The 22,493-nt window shown below is 41.9% G+C and overlaps 1 protein-coding gene across 1 annotated transcript in view; it reads right to left on the reverse strand.

Annotated features, from left to right (window-relative positions):
* Positions 1–4,452: 4,452 nt before the first annotated feature.
* The window catches only part of NUDT14 (nudix hydrolase 14), a 58,276-nt gene continuing 40,235 nt past the window's right edge, over positions 4,453–22,493 (reverse strand). Inside the window, exons 3-5 of the mRNA XM_041476379.1 lie at positions 21,651–21,715; positions 16,688–16,925; positions 4,453–6,240 (exon numbers count right to left, since the gene is read on the reverse strand). Coding sequence (XP_041332313.1) covers positions 6,000–6,240; positions 16,688–16,925; positions 21,651–21,715 — 544 coding nt within the window. The 3' untranslated portion in view covers positions 4,453–5,999. The remainder of the gene's footprint in view (positions 6,241–16,687; positions 16,926–21,650; positions 21,716–22,493) is intronic.

The raw sequence follows: 22,493 nt of genomic DNA on the forward strand, positions 1-22,493 counted from the left end.
GGCTGTGGCACAAACCCAGCCAGGCCAGCGAGCTCCACTGAGAGCCTGCTGAGACTGGGAATCTGTAGAGCAGCAAAACCCACGTTCTGCCTCTGGGGAGACCCATGGGGAGTGCTGAAGTCCTCCCAAAGTCCCTTGCTTTAATAGTGACTAGAAAAGGGGAGCTGGAGAAAGTGTGGCATGGATAACTCTGGTTTTGTTTCCCTGATTTTATTGCAAAAGGAGGACTCCAAATGCCAGGGTGGGAGCGGGGGGAGCCTGAAGGACCGAAGGAAGGAGGTTAAGAAGGAGCGTGTGGGTTATCGGAGCGAGCGCATTCCTGCGGGGCCGGGGCCGGGGCCCCTCGCACAAACCCCGCGGAGCTGTTTGCACAGCGCCCGCCGCTCGTCCCAAGAACATTTCTTAAATTGTTTCTAGCACTCTCAAGAGCGTGATTGTGCCTTGAACAGTTATTTTAGCGATTGCTGCACGAGCAAGTGTTTCCCCAACACCCCCTCCCCACGAAACAGGGCAGGACTCTATAGGACCCACACTCTGGGCAGGAGATGGAGGCGCCTTCTATTCACCAATCATCTCCCCAACTGGAAATCCGATTGGTGACCCTGGACCCAAAGCCTGTCCCCATCCCCAGGCCCAGGAGAGCTGGAGGGGACCAGCAGGCTGGAACACAGTGATTCTCTTGGCCTTAGTCCTGCCCACAGCCCCGGGTGGCTTCGGAGGTGGTGGCTGGGCTGTGGCACAGCACAGAGTGCAGCACCATCCGTGCCCACCATCACCTGCTGGGGACTTTGGAAAGGGCTGGCATGGGGTCAGGGCTGTGCCAGACACCCCAAAGCACTGGGGCAAGGCTCATCAGATGTTCCCATGGCACCTAGGGCCAGGTGAGATGTCCTTCTGGGCTTATTGTCAGGGAATTAACAGTTAATTAAACTGTTATTTTTTTTCCTTTCCCAAGCCCCTCTCCAGAAGTCCCAGGAAACAGGGTTAAATCCAGGCTCTGTTCACAGCAAGGTGGACATGCATGGGATGGCATCATTTGGAGGGGTCAGTCTCTCACACGTGTGGCTTCAACCCCAGGGGCTTCCCACACACAGCAACATTTTGCTGTCATAAAAGGATCAAATCATGCTTTTCACACTGTTGAATGCTCTACCAATCAACCCATACCCTGAGAAGTGAGGCACATTTGGGCACATGAGGAGCCCAGGGATGTTTCTGTTAACAAGGCTGGGGCATGAGGGCCACTGTTAATGATGACAGTTGACAGACATTCCCACATTGCCCATTCCCAGCCCATTTTCCTCATAACCAAGGGTCCAAAAGGGGTTTCTCTGAACGTCACTGCTTTTGAATGTTTTATTAGAGACTGAAGCCAGTACAGGATATCGAGCACTTCAGCAGCAGAGCAATACAGCCCGTGGTTGGCAGGGTTTAATATGGATCTGATTGTATTTCCAATTACCAGAAATGCACTGAAGCCAGTCCTGAGGCAGGCCAGAGAGCTCCAAGTGCCACAAATCTGGGCCATTTAGCTGCTATGAATTCTTCCTCTCTTCCCTCATGATTCATCTCAAGAGTATTTAAGTCCTTGTAAAAATGCATTGCCAATTAAAATGTGAGAGTGGCTCTGAAGGATTAGACAAATTGAGAAGTACCTTTTGCAGCAGGATGGGATATGAGCATCGCTTTTTTTTTTTTTTTTTTCTTTTTTGGAATCAAGCAAAATCCTGCATGACCCAGTGGGAATGAAAACTCCTGCTGAAAAGCTACTTCAAGGTCCATGGCATCCTTCTTTTAATGAAAGTTGAGTCTGGATTGGGGCTGAGGTCTCAGAACTCCACCTTAATGCTGTGCTGTGTAAGATGTAGCATCCCAAAGCAAAGCAAGCAAACCCCTTTTTTGGAGAGACTGAGCCCAAACAGGGGCTCCATTGCAAATCTTTGTTACCTGATGCCAGAGCCACCGGGCAGCACCCCTGGGGCTGCAGAAATAGGAACCTGCTGTATCATAGAATCACTGTCTTGGAACAGCCCTTGAAGACAATCTGATTCCAACCCCCTCCCATCTCAGCAGGCTGCTCTCGTCCCCGGTCCCTGCTCAGGCAGCAGCACTGCCCTGCCTGCTACCTCCACCCCGGCACAGCCACCAAGACAGGAGCTGCAAATCCATCCTGTGTGCACAGGCTTCGCTGTGATCCCCCTGAAGCCTCCACAAGCTTCAGGCGGTGGCTCCCAGCAGCTTCAAACAACCGCATTAATCTGTGACAGCCTCCCCTGCCAGAGCGCGGGGAGCGCAGCAGGGGCGGCCCAGACAGACTTTTATGGCCACAAAGGCCACGTCGCACCTGCTGACGGTTGTGAATAGACTTGCAGACAGCACCAGGTGTGCCATTGCAACAGATTGCACAACTGGGTGTGCCTTTCATCTATGTATAGAGCCCCGGCGAGGGGATGGAGCGCGCTCGGCAATTGTCCTAATTTAGCAAAAATCCTATTTGTCCAGCGGGTCGCCCTGCGCGGTCGGCACGTGTATTTCAGGAGCAATTATCTCGCTTGCCCTTGGCCTGGCCCCGGCCCCGGGGCGCCGCTTTTCTGGCCGGCGGCGAGGGACGGTGATGGAGCGGGGAAAGGCGAGCGGGCGCCGGCCGGGGAGCGCTTCCAGCGGCGCGGGAGCATCCCCGCATTCCCCGGGGAATGCCGCACCCCGCCAGCCCCCCGGGGCAACTCAGCTGGCTTGTTTATGGTGACAGTCTTTTAGAGCAGGCGTTTTAATCATATCTCTGCTCCTGAGAGCTGGGAGCAGCTCAGGGCTTGCAGCCGCTTTACAAATAGGGTCACAAAGAGCAGTGACAGACGAGGTCCACGGACTTGCAAGGTGCTGGTGCCTTCTCTTCTGCCACCAATAGTGAGCCTGACAGCGACACTGCATTGAAGGTTTTATCATTACAGGCTTCATTAGAAGTCTGAGTCATAACTTCGGGTTCATTAGATTATTTCTGCATCTCAAAGTCACATCGTAAAGACAGCAGAGATTCTAAGACTTGTGTTATAAATGTGGACCACTCAATTGCACTCAATAATAAGATGCTGATCTCGTGGGGATGGTGGGATGAGATCAGATCAGAATTCTGCAGGCTGGAGCCAGTATTCATTAGCAGCAAATGGGGACCCTGCTTTATGCTAACTGTCCACCCTCCATGGATGTATGCGTGGTGGCACGTCCAAAGGATGCATCTAAAACGCAGATGGGATTGTGAGATTCCATTAGAAGAACTTTTTCCCTGCCTGGCTTGGCCAATGTATATTGGATTTGCTCTAATTAGGATCTTTGAAATGAGCCCCGATGAGTGAAATGACATTTGAATTGTCCTGGTTTTATTTTTATAAATATGAATCATCTACTGTGTTCAAAAAAAAAAAAAAAAAAAAACAAAAAAAAAAAAAAAAAAAAAAAAAACCCCAACAAGGCCAAGCCCTTTGTCCCACATTTTCAAACCTTCATAATGGCTTATAAAATCTCCCACCAAAACTGACATGGAAAAAGTAAGAGGTTGAAGACACACTTATATTTCATATTGCAGATTGAACTCCAGATTCCTCATTGTTTTATGCACAACTTTCAGTATACTGCTCTTTCTGTGGATAATTCCCAAACTGTGGAAGAAAATGGAAGCAATCCTGTGACTGTCTTGTGTGTTTGGGAATTGCACAATGTGGGGATGGTGAGGCAGAGCACAGGGATGGAACCCTGCATCCCTTGGGGTGTAAAGGCTTCAGAGCCACTGCAGTCCCCCAGGAGTCTGTAGGTGTGTGCCCAGTAGAGCCCTGGAGGAGCAGACTGGGAGGTGGGGACAAAGCTTGTCTGGCTGCCTACATCATGGAGGGAATGCCCAGCTCATGCCACTGCCCTCCATCACCATTATCCACGAGTATCACCTGCCTAAAAACACCCTGGAGCCTGTAGGCTGTGTGGGTGAGGTCACCTCAGAGCAAGCAGAGCACTGATGCCACCCTGCCACCCCTGTGGCTTCCTCCCCACACCCCTCCACGCTGCCACGTGTCCCCCTCTTCCCACAGGGTGACCTCCAGCTCTCACCCCACCCCTGGGAAGCAGCAGGACCTGAGGCCAGACTTTGGCAAGCCTGGCACTGCCCCTGGGGAGGTTGGTACATTAAGAGGCACAGTCACAGCGCCTTGGAGGGGCAAAATACTTTATTTTTCCCAATTTCTGCATGATACAGAAAAAAGATTTTTGACATGTATGCAAATAAGCTGCTGTGCTACCCGTAATTTTAGTGGAATCAAATAGAAACTTTCGTTACTACAGCCTGGAATAAAAGGCATTATTTATTCTATGGACTGTAGTAGTTCATAAAGGCCTCAGCAGCAATCAGGACATGCTGTACTAGACAGAGCAGTGGAGACCCCACCTTGAAACACCTTCCAATGTAAATACATCAGACAGACAGAATTTATTTGCTTCTCACAATAACTCAGCCCTTGACTCACCATGGACCAGGCCCAGCTGTGTCTGAACTTCCACAAATAGCCTGACTCCACAGGCAGAAGCTGCTCCTTCTTCAGTGGCTTTCCAAGGACCTTTCCTCCCTATCAGGAGGAGAACCAGCAAGCAGCGATTCTAAAAGCTCATTTTTTAAAAAAACCTTTTCTTTTTTATTTATACACCTATTGAGATAAGCAGTGATTTAAAATCAGCTACTGGACACCATCAGACACCTCTGCTGCATTCATTTCAGCTGTTAAGTTCAAGTTTGCATATTTGCAGTTCTCTTCTAAACACACTTAGCACTTCAGTACTCCTGGAGGCATTTATAACGTGGGCATGTTGATTAAGTCAGTGAATAACATAACCCAGTGCATAATTAAATTGCCAGACTTCATTCTGTTTCATTCATGCTCTTAACAGTTCCACATGACAAACAGTCCACATCCAAACTACACTGATAGAACAAGTACTATATGTTCTAATTAGACCACTTTATTAAATCAAATTATTAAATCAAGACGTTGATTTTAAAAGCCATTCCTCAGTACGTCTGGGCAGGTTGCACATGTAAACTGCACAAATCAGATAAAATCACAATAAAGCACTTCCAATCATTAGATTCCAAGAAGTGTTATCTAAAGGATAAGTTCCATTCCTCCCATTTGGGTGGTAAGGAAATAAGAGACCACATCAAACCTCAGAGAAATCCCTTGTGCTAATCACCTCACAGTCAAATTAAAAGAATTCGGCCTCTCTGGTCCCGCTCTAGAGGACAAAGTTTGATCTAATTTATCAACTATTGCCCATAAAGCAAACAAAGAAGCATGTGTTCCAGCAGAAGCCCCCATCCCTCACCCCTCCATCACCATCACTGCTGCCCAGCATTGTGATGGGAACAACAAGGAGCACATAATCTTACAGCTGCTCCATTGTCAAAGTGACACGTTAGCAGGATTTACAGAGCTGTTTGCTTCTGAAATAAAGGTCTGCATGTTCAGAAATGCAAACCCCTCCTCTGCACAGGAGCCACACACCACAGAGAGAGCTGCTCCCTGAAAGCTGTGCTGAACTCAGGAACGTTGTCAAGGTACCTGTGACTATTAAGGTTTGTTGCTTTCTTAAAAAAAAAATCAAAACTGACAATGAATACACATTGCCAGTATGTACAGACACGGTGAGAGGCTCCTGAGGCAGCTGGGCTGAGGGCTTGGGCAGCTCCTCAAAACAGTGCTGTGAGAAAGGAGAACTGGACACATTCACTTAACCTTGGCACAAAAATCAACATTTGCCTCTCCAAGGCAAATCTCCAGTTAAGCCAGTTAGCGTTTTGCTAATAATGGAAATTGTGTGAAGGTTTACATTCAGATTTTACTTCCAAATTTATTTAAAGAAATATTTCTCTTGTGAGAAGTTGAGTTGATTGAGGCAGGCAGATTTGCAGCTTTCTGCATGCACAGCACCAGCAGAAAAGCTTTCCTTAAAATCACGGTGCTTTACTTTTTGGGTAGTTTAGGTGCTATGTTGTTGTGGAACCACATGAAGCTAAAGATGACACCCATTGTCTTCGGGAAAGTCTCATCATAAGCAAACTTCATGGATTCTCCTAAAGGTATTTCCACAACTTCAATCAGCTCTCCTTCTTCAGGCTGGCCACCTCCTCCACTGGTTCTCATCTGGTCGTTTACTTCTGCATAAAACAAAGTCTGCCTAGAACCTGTCACACCAACTCCAGACCTGGAAAAGAGCAGAGGAAATTTTGGTTTAGATAGAAAGAAGGCAGCAAGGAGCTAGGAATGGGAACCTGGGTCCTTAATATGGGAGACAGAAATTGATTGAGACAGAATTATTGAGACAGGAACTGATTGCAACTTTCATGCAGCAATACCAAGAGTTTTGAATACAGCTCCATATAAAATAGATCCATCTTCAAATGTACTCTTTGGAAATATGTGATTTTGGGATAAAATAAAAAAAGAAAAAAAATTTTGTATTGGTGAACTGTTGTCCTACACACACTGAAGTCAACAGAAGTTCTTGCAGCTGACCTGAGGGAAAGCAAACTGCAGGATGAGTCACAGAGAAGCACAAACAACAGGAAGAAGCTCCCCAGTCTATCTGTGTGCTGTCGTGCTACATTTGTTTGCTTGTTTTTACACAAATATTTCGATTTTTTACTCTTAAGAGGATTACGTCCATTCACAGCTGGAGTCCTCCACTCATGGACTGGATAGGTAAAGAAGGGAAAGGCAGTCTGAGACTCGCTCTCTATCCTTCCTGAACTTTAGCCTTGACCCAAATGGACCACTGTAAGCACGCACATGTCCAAAGTAATTCAGTCTCCCTGCTAAATTTGCTTCAGTGGATTTAGTTGAGGATATTTTAGATTATGTAGTCTTTCTTCAGCTAGACTGCTTGCTGTGTATTATACTTCTTATTTGTTAATCCTCTATTTCCTTAGGACTATTTAATTTAGGTATTATTAAATAAGGGATAAGTAGATAATCCACTCATTTAGTCCTTCCAAGAAAATATTCACATTGTAATTGCAATTTCTTCATTTCACATGATTACAAGCGACTTTTCACATTAAATCTGGATCCAAAGTTCACTGAAACTATGAATGAGGCATTAGGGCAAGATGAAAAATTAGCTTCCATATTATTACACATACAGAGGATTCTCAGATTTGTAGCAGTGTTATGATCTTAAGAGTGTATATCCAGATTTACCCAACCATTAGTCAACTAAATCTTTCAGTTAATCCAGCACACATCACACCCCATAGCAGGAATTAATCATTTGTCTCTCAGTTTTCTAAGAACACTGGCAATTATTTTGTTTGAGGAATTAATAGTGACTAGAGAAGTTGGTTTCTAATAGTGACTATTGAAATTGGTATCTTACATCAATATACACTTTTTAAAAATAATGAATAGGGAGTGAATCAGTAAATTCTTTTCCTTAAATTACTTCTGATGCATTCTGTGACTTTGGACAAGATGTGTCACTCCTCCAGGATCATTCCTGTACATCTATGTAAAGAAACTGGACCATCTTTGGCATTTTCAGGAACTCTGAAGGTTGATACTGGACCTCTTTATTCCAGTGTTAGGACTGGGCTTTTTGATCCATGTTTTAACCAACTGTAAATTTTGCAAGACAAAGAATGCAGTTTGCTGGTTGCCACAGGTTCCATGAAAAACACAGGACTGTGTATAATATATTTAATGCCCTGTTATTTTTTTTTTATGATGAGTGTCAAGTCTGACACCTTCCTCTGGGGTGCCCCACCTGGAGAATGAAAATGATTCTAACCTGAGTATTTCCATGTACACTTGATATTATATAAAGGTTATACACAAAACCAGCAAATTTATATAAGAAGTACTTCTACAAGAACATTTCAGCTTGATTATTTACAGCATAATCTCCTTCTATAGCACCTGTGACCATTTCCTTATGCAATAGCTACAGCTGTGAAATCAGTTCACTTTCCACACATCTTTTCTCTAAAGTAAAGGAAAACCAATTTCCAAGGTGCTACACTGTAAGGCTCAGGATCTTGCCACCACAGCTCAAATAGCAGGATTGATTTCCAGATGGTGTAATTTCTTTGTACTTATTCACATGATACTCCCTTGTTATGAACTAAATACATCAAGAGTAGCTACTACACTTATATACTTGAAAAGATGAAAGTCCTGGACATCAAGGTCTTTCCTTTGTTATGATGACCAAAGTTATGGTATTTCTTCACATCTACTGGCATATAATTAACCACAGAAACAAACAAAAATTTCTAACAATACATATTCAAAGGAGGACATACCCACATGATCATTCTCTCTTACTTGATTACCTAACCTTCTCTTCTCTGGAGCAACTTTGCCACAAGATATTAGCTAAAAAGTAATAAAAACTTCCAAGTGAGCTATAAATAAAATTAAAAAATGCTGGTATTAATACTCATTACATTCTATTCTACTCTTTCCTCCCCAAACCAGCAAATCTAACATTTCTAAGCCTACCTAGAATCCCTTCACTATTTAGATAGATTCACTATTTGCAGTCTGTTGCAGGGTGTTATTTATAGACATATTCACTGCTCTAACTTGTTGTCTAGTCTCCCTCGAGGGAGTTGACAGTTTCTCCCAATTTGATGATACTAAACTGGGAGGAGCTGTTGACTCCTTCAAGGGCAGACAGGTCTTGCAGAGAGACCTCAGCAAATTAAGAGAGGGACGATCACCACCCATGTGGAGTTTAACAAGGGCAAGTGCTGGAGGATTCTGCCTCCAACATCCTGACGAGGTGCAGCAGAGGGACAGACAGCCATCTCTTCGCTCCTGTGGCAGCAACAGGATCTGAGGAACCAGCATGAAGCCGAGTCAGAAGAGGTTTAGGCTGGATGTTAGAAAAAGTTTCTTCACCCAGAGGGTGTTTGGTCAGTGGAACAGGCTCCCCAGGGCAGTGGTCACAGCACTGAGGCTGACAGAGCTCAAGAAGCCTTTGGACAACGCTCTCAGGCACGGGGTGTGACCCTTGGAGTGTCCTGTGCAGAGTCAGGAGCTGTACCCGATGATCCTTGGGGGTCCCTTCCAGCTCAGTACATTGGAAGTATATCCCTTCCATTGGTCTCTGACTCTAAAAGACTGTTTCAGTGGTTTCAGAAATAAGTTGAAAGATATAGAAATATACTTTATTTCTTAAAAGAGGCAAATATCTTACCTTTTTTCACTTGCTATTTCATTCTCTAAATGCTTTGGCTTACACTGCCAGTTGATCATTTTTGCATAGATCCACATGGACTGCCCTTTACTAAATTAAATATTCTCCAGTATTGCTCACTGCTGTCTTTCACGACATTTCCAGACTGCTAATGTATCCTGCTTGTCCGTAGAAAATTGCACAAAAATCAATTCTATTCACATTTTGTCTGTCTTAATACCTTTGGCTTTTATAGAAATCAGAAGTTAGGTTTTGTTGCTTTGAAGCTTTTCAGGTAGAAGTAATAAAGTGATTTTCCATATAACCTTGCAAAACATTGTACATTTCAGTGATTTTGGGCACTGGAAGAGAGCAGAGAGGGAGAAAGTGGGTCTGACTGGTGAATAGGCTACAGGAAATATTATGTTTGCAGTGTGCTTTCAGGTTTATCTGTCACTAGGAATTTTCTGTGCTTTTGCACAATTACCTGCACTTTCTGAGCAACTTTCTGTTGCTTAAGGAATTTTGATGTGCCTTTAATCCTATTTACACTCCTCTTTCTGCTACCGTCTTCTTCTATCCCACATCTATGCATACACTTTTTCTTACCCCAGTATATCCCACTACAAATAAAACACTTTTGCCATGGTCTGAAATGAGTCACCTATTAACAGATTACAGCTATATTCATTAGCTTTGCATCTGTGGAAATCACAGGGGTCAGCACACCCGAACTGCAAGTGATGAGTTTCAGCCTGGGAAAGCCACCTTCCTGATAAAGGTGCCTTCCTGGGACAAGAGAGGCTTGGCTGGGGGAGGGTGAGCAGCTCTGAACTCAGCACCAGCCCATGAGGAGACTTCAGGCTTCAGTGTCAGTCCAGGGCTTAGCACCGTGCTGCCCAAACCCAGCAGGTCGTGGCTCACACTGACCCAGACCTACTAAGCCTGGCTTGACCTCAGCTGTTCCAGCTGTATTCTGATGTGTCTGCACAGGGCTTGACTATTTGCCACTGTGGGACAAAGGCAAATGATCTACACAAAACACAGCTCGGTTTTCCTTGCCTCTTCATCCTGAGGACTGGTTTCTGAGAAGCTGATGGTCGTTCCAGTTAACAGCTACAGGGCTCACAAATACTCCTTGCCAAGTCATTAGTGCTTAAGCTCACAAGCCCTGTAATTTCAACAGAGAGATTTTAAACCCCAAAACTCTATTAGCACTAAACTTTCTGTATTGCTTCAGACAGTTAGAAACCTCCATTACCTCTGACAACAGCAAGTCTAGGAATGTAAGCATGTCAAAGTAAGGATACCAAAGTCGTATGGTTTTCATCACAATGGTAACTTATATGTAAGTTTAACACATCAAAACAAGATTGTGTGCTGCTTTCCCATATTTCATTTTGAATAAAACACTCAAACAGTGAGATTAAATCATGCTATGGCTTTTAAAGCCTTAGGCAACACACTTTTAGGCAATGCCACACCAGAGAAGGAGTTTCTGCAGGATGACTGCGAAGCACTTCTCACCTCCTGCCCAGGGGTGGGACTGGCTGGCAGCACGAGGCTGCAATTACAGTATTTCCATCTACTTCCTTCTCAGAACAGGGGAAACACAGGAGGCAGATTTTCACTCCAGCTGTTTTTGAAACACGGCAATATCAGCTACCACAAAGCCTTTGTTTAACTGTTCCCTTTTATCAAATGCACGAGGAAATACACAGTGCTGGAAATCGAGCTCACAAAATGGGACTTTTCACTTGTCCTAAGTTCAGGAGCATAAAGATACAGTACATACATTTTTTATCAGAAGTGGGAAACAGTATCTTATGGCTTAAAAAAAAAGATTTAGTAGTGTCTGAAGCCACAAGTGAGACTGAGTTTGCCAACAGTCAGTAAGTTTTTTCTTCACAATGAGTATGCTCATTGTGCATGTCCACACACAAACATTTTGGTAATCAGGGACAAAATTCAAAGCTTTGGTTCAGATTAGCTTTGCCTTTTTCCCATGTCTGGGTGTTTGTCTATGCCAACCAATTATTTCATTCATAAGTATCATGTTTGTAAATATTATATTTTCAATTTGAAGAAACAAACACGTATGAGAATATAAACAGTATTTTATACTCTACTTCTCTGCTGCAATATGGGGAACAAATAAATTGACTTATCCTTGTGAAGACTTATTACTTTAGTACTATTTCTGATAGACAGTAATTAAAAGCTAAATTTCTTGTAATGTGTTAATACTAAACAAATACAGAATCTATACACATCAACATTCTTATCAGGACAGAAATATATCTTTTTTTTTTTTGTTGTTTTTAATCTTACTTGGTAATGTCCAAATTCCTGAAAGCAATATATCCTTTTCTAAGACATAAGCCATCTGGATGCAGAATTTGGGTATAGAGTGAATACATAATTCATGTTTACAAATAAATGTGACACAAATCTCTGTTATTTATGCTTAAATCAAGATCCATTTAGGCATGCAACATGTAAACTGATGATCAGTGACATGCAGCTCCTATTGTCACTTCTCAGGACCTTTGTACAGTTCTGACATTATAAGCAGCAGGTGCAGGGAAAAAAAGCACAGAAGTAATTAACATAAAATTATATTACATTATGCCATCACCCAACAGGTGTACTAGCAGGTGATCTTTCTAATTATAATGCAGTCTAACATTTTCAGGGCTATTATTCTTTCTACATAAAAACCTGTGAATACAAGCCATTTTTACCTCATTGCACAGAGGCTAAAAGCCATGGCACAGTAATTGGAACATCCAATATTAATTCTCTGAATGCTCTTCTTGTACACTTTGGGGAAAAAAACAAATGTAGGAAGATTAAAGTAAGTACCTATTTTAATATAGTCAGTCCTTTAAACTAATCCATCTGATTTCTTTGCAGTGGGGCTGAAAAGCCACAGCTCCTATTGTATCCAGGTCAGAGCCAAGATTTTTTTACAGCCTCTGGGAGAAAAGAAAGATGTAATGAAGGGAAAAGGAAGTTGAACTAGAAGCTCCAGTTCAACTCTACCCTGATGTTCTGAGGTGTTACTGAAGTCCAATTAATTTTATAAATATTCTTCAGGACAACCAATATTTTCAAGAACTAAAAGAAAATACTTTGAAATAGCAACAATAACATCAATGACAACAACAACAACTTATTTCCCTGCCCCTGTCTTGTAAGGAAACATGTTTCAAGGCAGATAGCTGGAAGTATTTCAACCCAAGAAACTAACTCACAGCTGAATTTCAGCACATGGGATTCAATCAGAAAACTGATGGGATACCATGACAGAAAGACAATTTGTTATATCTGGTACATGAGCAAGTCCAAAGTAAGACATTCACTTAAAAAATTTTGCATTTGTGAAAAAACCCCTAAACATTAAGGGAAGCTCACAGATTTCTTTTAGAGTTTTTAAAAATGTTGAATTTCAACCTTTATGAATCCACAGTGTATAATTATAGTACAATAGGATTAGCTTCATTTTGTTAATTTATTATTGCACCAGCTAATTCCTTTATACCTCTCACATCAACCACCTATGCTGTTTTTCACTGATGCCATACATACAACTGACAAGAACTCAAGACATCAGCAGCCACCAAAACTTCTTGAAGTCTCCAAAAGTGAATTAGCTGCTGCCATAATTCAAACCAACCTTTTTGCAATACCAAAATGAAGTTACTGGATGCCAAGCACAAAAGTAGAAATTTGTGGAGTGATGATACTAAACTCACCACACAGGCTGCAAACAATACAGATTCTTTTCAGAATGATCCCTCCTCTGTCTGCACAGCAACATGAACCATCTGCATTTCAGTTCTCCTCCTGTCTGGCATTTTTCTATAATAGGAACAGATATTTCTGATTTTTGAAGTGTGATTCCTCTGTCCTCCTCCAGGCAAGTTCCTCTAAATATGTTTGTGTTTCTTGTTATCTGCCCCCAGCCCAGCCTCCTTCACTCACCCACACCATACTGTCCTCCTGCTGCTGGAACAGTTTGTTCCAAAGACTCTTACTCAAATGGCCTAAATTCCCCAACTCCTGGCTTCTTTCCTCATTCCTCATTGACTTCACAGCTCCTCTGTGGATCATTCAAGGTAATTAAGTCTGAGATGTGCTTAATTCACTGTCTGACTTCCATGTGATGAGACTCAAGTCACTGGAGCTTTGACAGAGCTTAATAAGGGGGTCCAGTGCGTGTATGAATTACCTGTGGCAGTACTGGGCTCACACTTCCCAGTTTAGCTGAGAAGCACTAAAAAAAAATGCCCCAAAACCACTGCTACAGGCCCTGATAATAAATGAGGAAAATCCCTGCTATCTTCAGATTACCTCTAACCTATACAGTTATAGAAAAGAGAACAGAGCAAAGTTTAATACAATCTAAGTACTTTCCTCATTTCCTTACAGAGAATTCTTCTCTACCACAGTGAATGTACTTTCCCCAGGTACATTTAGTTCTCGGCCTACGATTTTTCTCTGCATTGTTCCTTCATCTCTTCTTCCTCTTTTCCACTCAAGGCCTTAATTTTCAATTCTTCCCCATAGTCTAAGTTCTCCCTATGGATTGTCCATGCTCTATCTTTCTTAATCCATTAGGCACAGAAGTGTACTGACCTCCCTAGCCAAAACCATTTCTCCCTTTACATTTGATGTGTCTTTGGCTCTTCATGCCCTTCTGCCAGCTCTAGCTCAACTCCTGCTTTTATTCCAGGTAGGCAATTTCCTTCTGATGACCATGTTTCCAGCAAGGGGTGTCATTAGGAGTATAACTCCCTGCTTTCAAAGGCTGTGATGACACAGAATACGGACAGGAGGTGAATGACAAGGCAGAATCATGGAATATTCTGAATTGGAAAGGACCCACAAGGATCATCAGGCTCAAAACCTAGTTTTGAGACAGGAGAGGCATTGTGGAAGATAAATTATATCAATAATGCAATGCCTCTGCAAAAAAGGCAAACAACAAACTCCAGTATATAAAGAATGATCTGTAAGATTAGGGGAGATAATGTTTCCACCCTATCCAGGAAAGCCCCCGCTAAAGAACTGTGCTTCACTTTGGGCACTACATTTTCAAGAAATATGCAGACCAGCTGGAGAGAAGGCAGAGGACAGCAGAAGGAATGATCAGATATCTAGAAAATATGATCTGAAGAAAAAGACTAAATCAATTAAAATAGTTTTGCACAGGCAAAAATAAAGTAAAGGGAACATGCTTTACCAAGGAGGTGGAAGGGGCAGAAGTACTTCATGTCCACTGGGGACAGAGTACTAAGTGTCAGTGTTGAAGTAAAGAAAGGGAAATTTAGGCAAGACATGAAGGGAAAGTTGCTTGTGGTAGAGACAGATTAGACACTTCAGACAGAATGCCAAAACCCTCTGAAAGAGGCCACGGAATGGTCAGATTTGAGAGAAAGCACAGATGCACATCTGTCACAACTGGTGCCAGTCCAGCAGAGGCTGATCTTTGGAAGAGGAGCCATCTAGAGAGAGCCCCCCAAAACTCTGACCTGAGGCACTGGATCAATAAATAATGCAGAGCAGCTATTACACAGATTGCTGGGATGGGAGACAAGACTAGAAGTGCAGGATGCATTGCAATTGTAATGGCATCCATATGCATTAATGCAGTGGTTTATTCCTGTGCTTTGTATTGACAGTCACAGCATGAACCAGCAGCATAAGCCACTTGGAAAAACCTGCTGCACTTAGAAAAAGCCCAGGAATTCTTATATGTAGTGTAGCCATTACAGAAAAAATGTCATAAATGAACTGATTACTTCCTGTCCTGGCATCAATCCTCAAGCATCAGAAAGATGCCAATCCTTGGCTGAAGGAAATCAGGACACTCCTAATAGGAATACCAAAATATTTGGAATAAAATCCTAGTAATAGAGCATGGGAAATCACACAAAAAAAACCCCTGTGAAATATCATCTTTGAGGTTTCAAACTTTCATATTAATTTAAAAATGTAAAAATTATACAGGCCCTTCTGACTTCAGCATGGATGTCCATGGGCAGAAAGCTGTGTCCACATGGACAAAGGAGGATTATGAGCTCTTTGCAAAGGTCTCAACAAAGAAAACCCCAATTGTATACACTCTTCACAAGCCAGTGCAATTTAAAAAAAAAAAAAGCAACTGAATGAACAACCACCTGTAACATATAAAGACATTTATCAACACCAAAACACAGAGAGTTTTATGCAGATATAAATCATTAATATTGAGTCAAGCTTTTGAACTTTTGCACTAAATCTACAACCTTCTACAGGAATTGTATTCTACTTTTCCTCTTTTGCATTTGTATGCACATACATACGTACACATACATATGTATATATCTGCATGCAGCAGCCTGTCAGTGTCACCCAAGCTATGAAATTCTATAGACAGCTTTTGCTCATAAATCTGGAAGACACTTTTTCTTTCAGTAGAACAAACCCTTAATCTGGTTTCAATGAGTTGTAAAAGACAGCTCCTGTGATTCACCCCCTCCCCTCAACAGAAGCACTGCTTGTTAATCCAGCAGGAAATAACATTTGCCAGGATTGACAGCTGTGGATTTGTATTCAATTCCCAAATTAAAAACCAATGACAGTGCCTAGTTCAATGGAGTTGTCAAGTAAAATAAAGAAAGTAAAAAAACCTGCTGCTTTTTCTGCAAAATACAAACATACATATATTTTGGATAACAATACTAAAAGCTGGGAATGTGATATAATAGGATTAAAGCTGTGTGCAAAGTTTCTCTTTGTTTGTGGTTTTTTTACCAACAACTCACGTTTTGTATTTTTCCACTTACAAATTAATTTTTCCCTTTATTCCTAATAAATGCTTTAAAATATGTTAAAAACTATTTCGATAACTATTTGTAACCCTGCAAAAATACAATGTAATAATTTTCACAGTCAAATCTGCGAAATCTTCATATATAACAATAATTATTGTCCAACTCAAAGAAGCTTTAATTACAGACCAAATATTATGAAGAGATCTAATGCCACAGGTTCTCATGCTTCTGCAAAATCATGTTAAAGGTTAATCAGAGAGCATCTTGGGCAGTTTCTCTTGTTAATTTGAGTAATAAGAATCAGAGGTGGAAAACACCCAGTATAGTAAAGATGGGCTGTTTTCTGGTGCTGTGCCAAACTCTGAAGAGCCCAATGCAACTTCTTCCTTTTCTAACAGTCTTTGCTATAAGTCACAATGGTATGATTCTTCCTGGGAATTGAACTCCATAATTATCATATAGATTATATATTTCTAATTGCTTACATTCCTGTAAATACTCCTCTCGCTTGCTAAAAATTACACCTTTCTTGTACCTTCAGATGCCCACATTCCTCCAACACTCTGCTTAAACAAGGCAAGAGGGAACACCCAGGCCACTTCAGCATCTGTGAAATGACAAAATGCTAAGTGTTGTAACTTGCTGCCCTTTACCTGTAAGAAGTGATCCTCCTGAGGTCTGCAATGGAAACACGATAGCCACACTCTTCCAAAACTTCCTCACAAGCAATTTCTTCTAAAGAAAGGCCTGGCTTGTCCACAATGCCAGCACAGAGTTCATAGGTCACTCCAACCACAGCAGGTAAGGGATTTTCCAGGGAAGGGAAGCTCTCCTTGTCCTGATTCTCAAAGACTTGAGGATGATGCCTTTCTATTTCACACATGTAAACAGCTTTAAAAAAAAAAAACAAAAGAAAAAAAGAAAAAGAAACAAGGGGCAGTATGTTAATCTCTTCGTATTAAATATAAAAAAGGGTGGCAGACAAATTTTGCCTGGAATTTAACAACCATGAGAGTACTTGAGAGTAACAAGGAATTCAGCTGTGTTATCTGTTAAAATAATGACACACAAAATTGGAATTTTAAAGAACAAAGGTTCTCTTGCCATGTCCGTAAAATTATTCTTTAAACTCTTATTTGTACTTGCATCATCTGAAATGAATTCATGCACACCTTAAAACAAACAAAAATTGAAAAAGGAAGCTAGTTCATCCAAGAAATCGAAGTGCCAGAAGCACCATACAGCTCCCATTTGTTGGGCAATGCAGATATTGGGATTTAATTTAAACTATGCAGTTATCTTGCAGGAAAGTTGGGTTGCACATAAAGTACCATGTGCACAATGATGAGTCTTTCAGCCTGTCAACTCAGCTGTTATTTAGAAAGGGTATGAAAAGCATGTATGTTTGTCTGAAAAAAAAAAAAAATCCTCTTTTGAACATACAGTTCCTTGCTCAGATTCCTGTGTGGAGTCTGAAAAAGACTTCTTGAACTAATCTACAAACAGCTGCCACTGTAAGGCACTCCTAAAGAAAGTGGAAATGTCAGATTTTAGTCCTTATTTAAGCAAAACCTCTCACTGATGTCAACAGAAATTTTGCCTGAGTGAGAACTGCAGGACTGGATGTCAACACACAAAGAATCCCTACTGACAGACAACTCCAGATCATTGCAACTTTAATATACAGGCATAATTCCACTTGTTTTTTCCTTGAAATTTCCTCATGTCTATCCCTTTGCTTTTCATGAAAGGTTTCCAAGAGAGTGTTATAAACCACCCTGAAAAAAACTATTTTAAACTTTGAACCTATTTTTATTCCATTAAAATATTTTTCAAACATATTTCACATACACATAACATGGTTTTCAGATTAGTTTTTCTTTTATTTCTCATTCTAAATCTTGCAGAATTGATAAAATTGTTGTCCTTCCAGATACTGTAGTTTTGTATTTCTTAAAACAAGGTCTCTGGAGAAATGTTGTTGCATAACAGTGAAGTTCCACAGTGACTTCTTAAGCATTTGGTCTCTGAGGCAGAGTCTAGACCCCATCAATTTGTGCCTGGGCTCTTTCTGCAGTGCTCATTTTGACCCCTCAGAAGTGCAGAATAGCAAGATCTGCAATTGAAAGGGAGATGTCAAGATCAGTCCAATATCCAAAATCTAATCTTTCTCCAGAAGTTAAAACTTTCAAAGCTGCTAGTCTTAGGTATATCCAGGTCTTTTAGATTCAAACAGGTTTGGATTGGAGTTTCCATTTCTTACTTGAGAGACATGATTTAGAGCTCAAGGGGTTTTTTTTAAGTGCAGCATGAAGCCAGGAAAAATATTCCCTGCCAGCTCTAAGGGACAGCTCCTTGAAGGGTGTCTATTGTCATTATTCCAAAAACTTCTAAAAGCTAGGAAAATTATCATAAATGACAACCACATCCAAGATTTCTCTGAGACGAGCCAAATCCTCTGAAAGTTTTATTTCTTTTTTAGTACTGACATACCCATATCAGATAATTAAAAAAGGAACAACACATGCATCCTTTAAAGGCTTTGGATACTAAAACAGGATGGAGGTAAGAGTGTGGAGTACAGACATATGAAGCTGTGACTTAAAAGTGTTAAAACTCTTCTGTATCCCTGAAACCTATCCTGTCATTCCATCGGGCACCTGCAATTCTCCTCCCTCAGCACAAGTGACCCCATGTAGATCAAAACCTACATTCCCAGAAGGACCTAATTCAGAGTCCTCTTCAGAGCAAAGTCCTGAGATATGGCCACACTTCAAGCCCAGGAACAGTTTTTCTCTGTAGATAAGGAAGAAAAGAAGCAGTACCAGCCACTTCTGTAAGAGCCCAAATATTAGAGCATTCACCAAGGAGTCTGATTATGAATTTAATATCATCTGGCTTGCAAAAGTTCAAACTCAACTCTCACAGATAAGCAAAGCCTAGAAAGCCAAGCTGCCTTCTAATGTCAGGGAACAGAGAACCTCCCATAACTCTCTTGAAGGTGCAAAACTGACTACACAAGAGATGCACTGGATGATAAAGAACTGGATGGAAAAGCAGTGTGCGACCTACTGGCTAAGGTACACTCTTCAGAGGGAAACCTGTGACCCTCCTCTTCCTCGCCACAGGTTGTCATCTTACTGCAAATCCACAAAGAGTTTGGAAAGCAGAATCCAGAAGCCCCAGCACAGTCACCCACCCACTTGTCCCATGTCTGTTGTTCCCTTGTCTTCCAATGCTTCCTTGGCCAGGAACTGCCTCTGCACCATTGCTGGGCAGTCTCCTCCATGGCCAGATGGCCACGAGCGGCAGCACGGTGAGGAACCAACCTGTGCCAGGGCAGCTTCTGGCTGCACATCAGGAAGAATGACAACAGAAAGGGTTGTCAGGCTTTGGAAAAGGCTTCCCAAGGAAGTGATGGAATCCACATCTGGACTAATCACCCTGGAGCCACTCGGCTGTAAGAAAGGTTCCACTCAGAGTGGAAACTCCAGTAGAACTGATTTTCTCACCTTCTTTTCTGTAACGTGGGACAAAGGATAGATGGTTCAACCAAAGGGAGCAAAGAAGATCACTGCTGTTATTAAAAGCAGCCTTTGTAGGTGACACATACAGGGACTTGTTTGCTGTCCCTAAACAGAAGAAAACAGCAGGGACTGAGGAGCCAGTGGGAAGGCACTGTCTGGGAAGGCGCTGGCTCCTCTCTAAACTTCTGACCGCAGTGGTGTTTCCTACCTCCTGAAATGGAACATGGCTTATGATTCAAATCTTTGATACTGTTTATTTTAAGTCAGTGGAAAAACAAACATCACAATCCATTGAAACGTCATTATACTTACAGTTAATAAACCAGAGTGCGTTTTCATAGCTCCCAACCCTAGCAACATATAATTTTATTATATTTGAAAATGTACGGTCAATTGTCTACCAAAATAAGCATTGACCAATACCTTTGCAAATTAGTCATGGGTGAGGTACATATCCAGAGATGCTTATCTTTCTTCTCTCTGCCCCTCCCAAATGTGTGATTTCATGATCATTCAGGATGATCTAACCCCAGAGCACACTGTTTGCCTCTCTGGTTGTGTGCTTCTGCCACTCTCAAGTCAGCATGAACTCCTTCAGCTCCCTGCTCCTCAAAACCTCCTGTCTGCAGCCATTCTGCTGTGGCTGCATAAGGGCTGCTGCTGCCAAACAGAATGGGAGGGATGAGTGCCTTTACAAGCAGCACAGACACCAGTGGGGAAAGCTGCTCCTGCCAGCACAGCCTAGGGAAAGGCGAGCACACATGGCACCAGTACACGTGCAGGGGACGTGCCTGCAGAGCGAGCGGCAGCTGTTCCCTCCCAGCAACGAGAGATCGCCTTCCTGGTGGGACCCTGGTGGGATCTGGCAAGGAGAAAAGCCTCAGCCTTTGTCTTAGTTTTGTGGAACAGGCACCAGGGCAGACAATTACCATGGAATGGAGATATAAATATAGGGATGTGAGTAAGGGCAGGGCATGGTTGTGATCACAGAAGTGCTGTGGGGTATCTGACTGACCACTGGCCAGGTGTCTGAGCAGCTCCAGACTCTGGAATGGTTTCATTCCAGTCTTTTGAGGCTGACTTGACACCTTCATAGAGATAATGCAATGAATGTGTTGCTGCTCAGCACATATATATATATATACATGTGTATATATATACATATATATATATATATATATGCATGCACACACTTCTCCCTAAGATTGCCTCAAAGAGAGCAAGAGCTGTGGGAGCCATTTATTCGCTGGCAAATAAAAGACAGTGGATTAGTGATGAACAAATAACCAAACACGTTATACAAGTCAATTAGCACTTGATGAGAAGGATGCACTCTCAATGTAACACTGCTGCACAGCACCGGAGAGGCTGTAATCACTGTCAGGAAGAAAGGGCAGTGTGACACTACCCTAGAAAGTTTTCTATAAAGTCTACCATGAGCAGTCTTGAAACTGTCTCTTAGCAACAGTCAGTGAAATACCTTGTCATTTCTTTTAATTAAAATGCAGTGAATACGCATTTCATTTTTAACTTCCAGAAAGTAAATACTGCTTTGAGTGAAAAGAACTGATACAAAAACTCAGAAAAAAAAAAAAGTGCATTAACCTAAATTCATAATAACTGGTAAAATGAAGTTGTCCACATACTGGTAAAAGAGCATACAGTCCTGAATCTCCCTCATTTCAAATTCCCAACTGCACAATGCACAGTAAGACACTACAAATAAAAAGAATATTTAAGATGAAACAAAATAAAAAGGAAAATACTGTCTTCTGTACACATAGGTCAAGAAGGAACTTCAAATTAAAGCAATTTCTTGCACGATCATTGTAGAGTTGTAATTTAATCCAAAAAAGGACAATAACCAGCCCAAGAGCAGAATGCAAGACTACACTGATCATTCATTTAATCTGTAATGGAAATTTCCCTGGTTAGAAATTCTGACTGACTGAAAAGGATGGGCTATCATACAAAGAAACAGAATATAGAACAAAGATTTTATCACCACAGATGCACCAATTTTTAACTGCTAAACCCTTAAAAGCCTGCTTCACTTGAGAGCAAAAGTAAATGTAAAAGAGAGGATTACCTGGGCGGAACTGCTTCACCACAACAAAGCACTGCCGAGAAGTATTAAAGATCAGGATTGACACACTGAGGAGGAAGATAAAAACACCAAAAGATCAATGCTTTATGAAGGATTAATGCAGAACTATTCAACTTACAGCTTGTGAATTTAATTTCAACTACATAAATACATGTAAGATTTATTACTAAAGCCGCAGCAAGGTCCTTGTCCAAAATCCATCTACAGGGATAGATAATGGATCATGTTCCCAAAGCCCATGACAATTTTGTTCAAAATTAAGTCCCTTTTGTCTCCTGGCATGCAAAATAAGCACCAATCAATTCCTTCTTCCTAACAGGAAGACCACCACCACTCCCTCTTCCAGTCTAAGAACACTGGTACTAGATAGCAAAAAATCCGTACAAATAAAAACGTTTTTTCCCCTTATATCAGTCTCAAATTAGGATAGTCAAAACCTCAGGCACAGTCTAGTCTCATTCAGAGACAGTGACTTCTGTATAAGCACAGAGCATCTCCTATCTGCAGCTTTTTGCTGAGCTCAGGTTTCTAAACGACACCATCCAAGTCCAATTTTGTATAAATTTAATCCAGTAGCTTCACCTGCTACATTCAGTGGTTGCCTGCACTATGTGTCCTGGGGACACCTGATGGGCTGAGCATTTGGACATGCTCTGGATGTGTAGAGTACTGATGCTCTCTGCTTGCCTAACACACTCCCAGGTTTTACTAAATGAAAGTTTAAGAAAATGCAGACTAAAGTTTTTCTCCTTAGTTGGTTACCCACTGCCACCTGAAAAAACAAGTGTATATTTTGCTCATTACCATGGCAGCATTCTCTCATTT

Source organism: Pyrgilauda ruficollis, unplaced genomic scaffold, assembly GCF_017590135.1.
Source record: "Pyrgilauda ruficollis isolate IOZ18807 unplaced genomic scaffold, ASM1759013v1 scaffold38, whole genome shotgun sequence".
Lineage (NCBI taxonomy): Eukaryota > Metazoa > Chordata > Aves > Passeriformes > Passeridae > Pyrgilauda > Pyrgilauda ruficollis.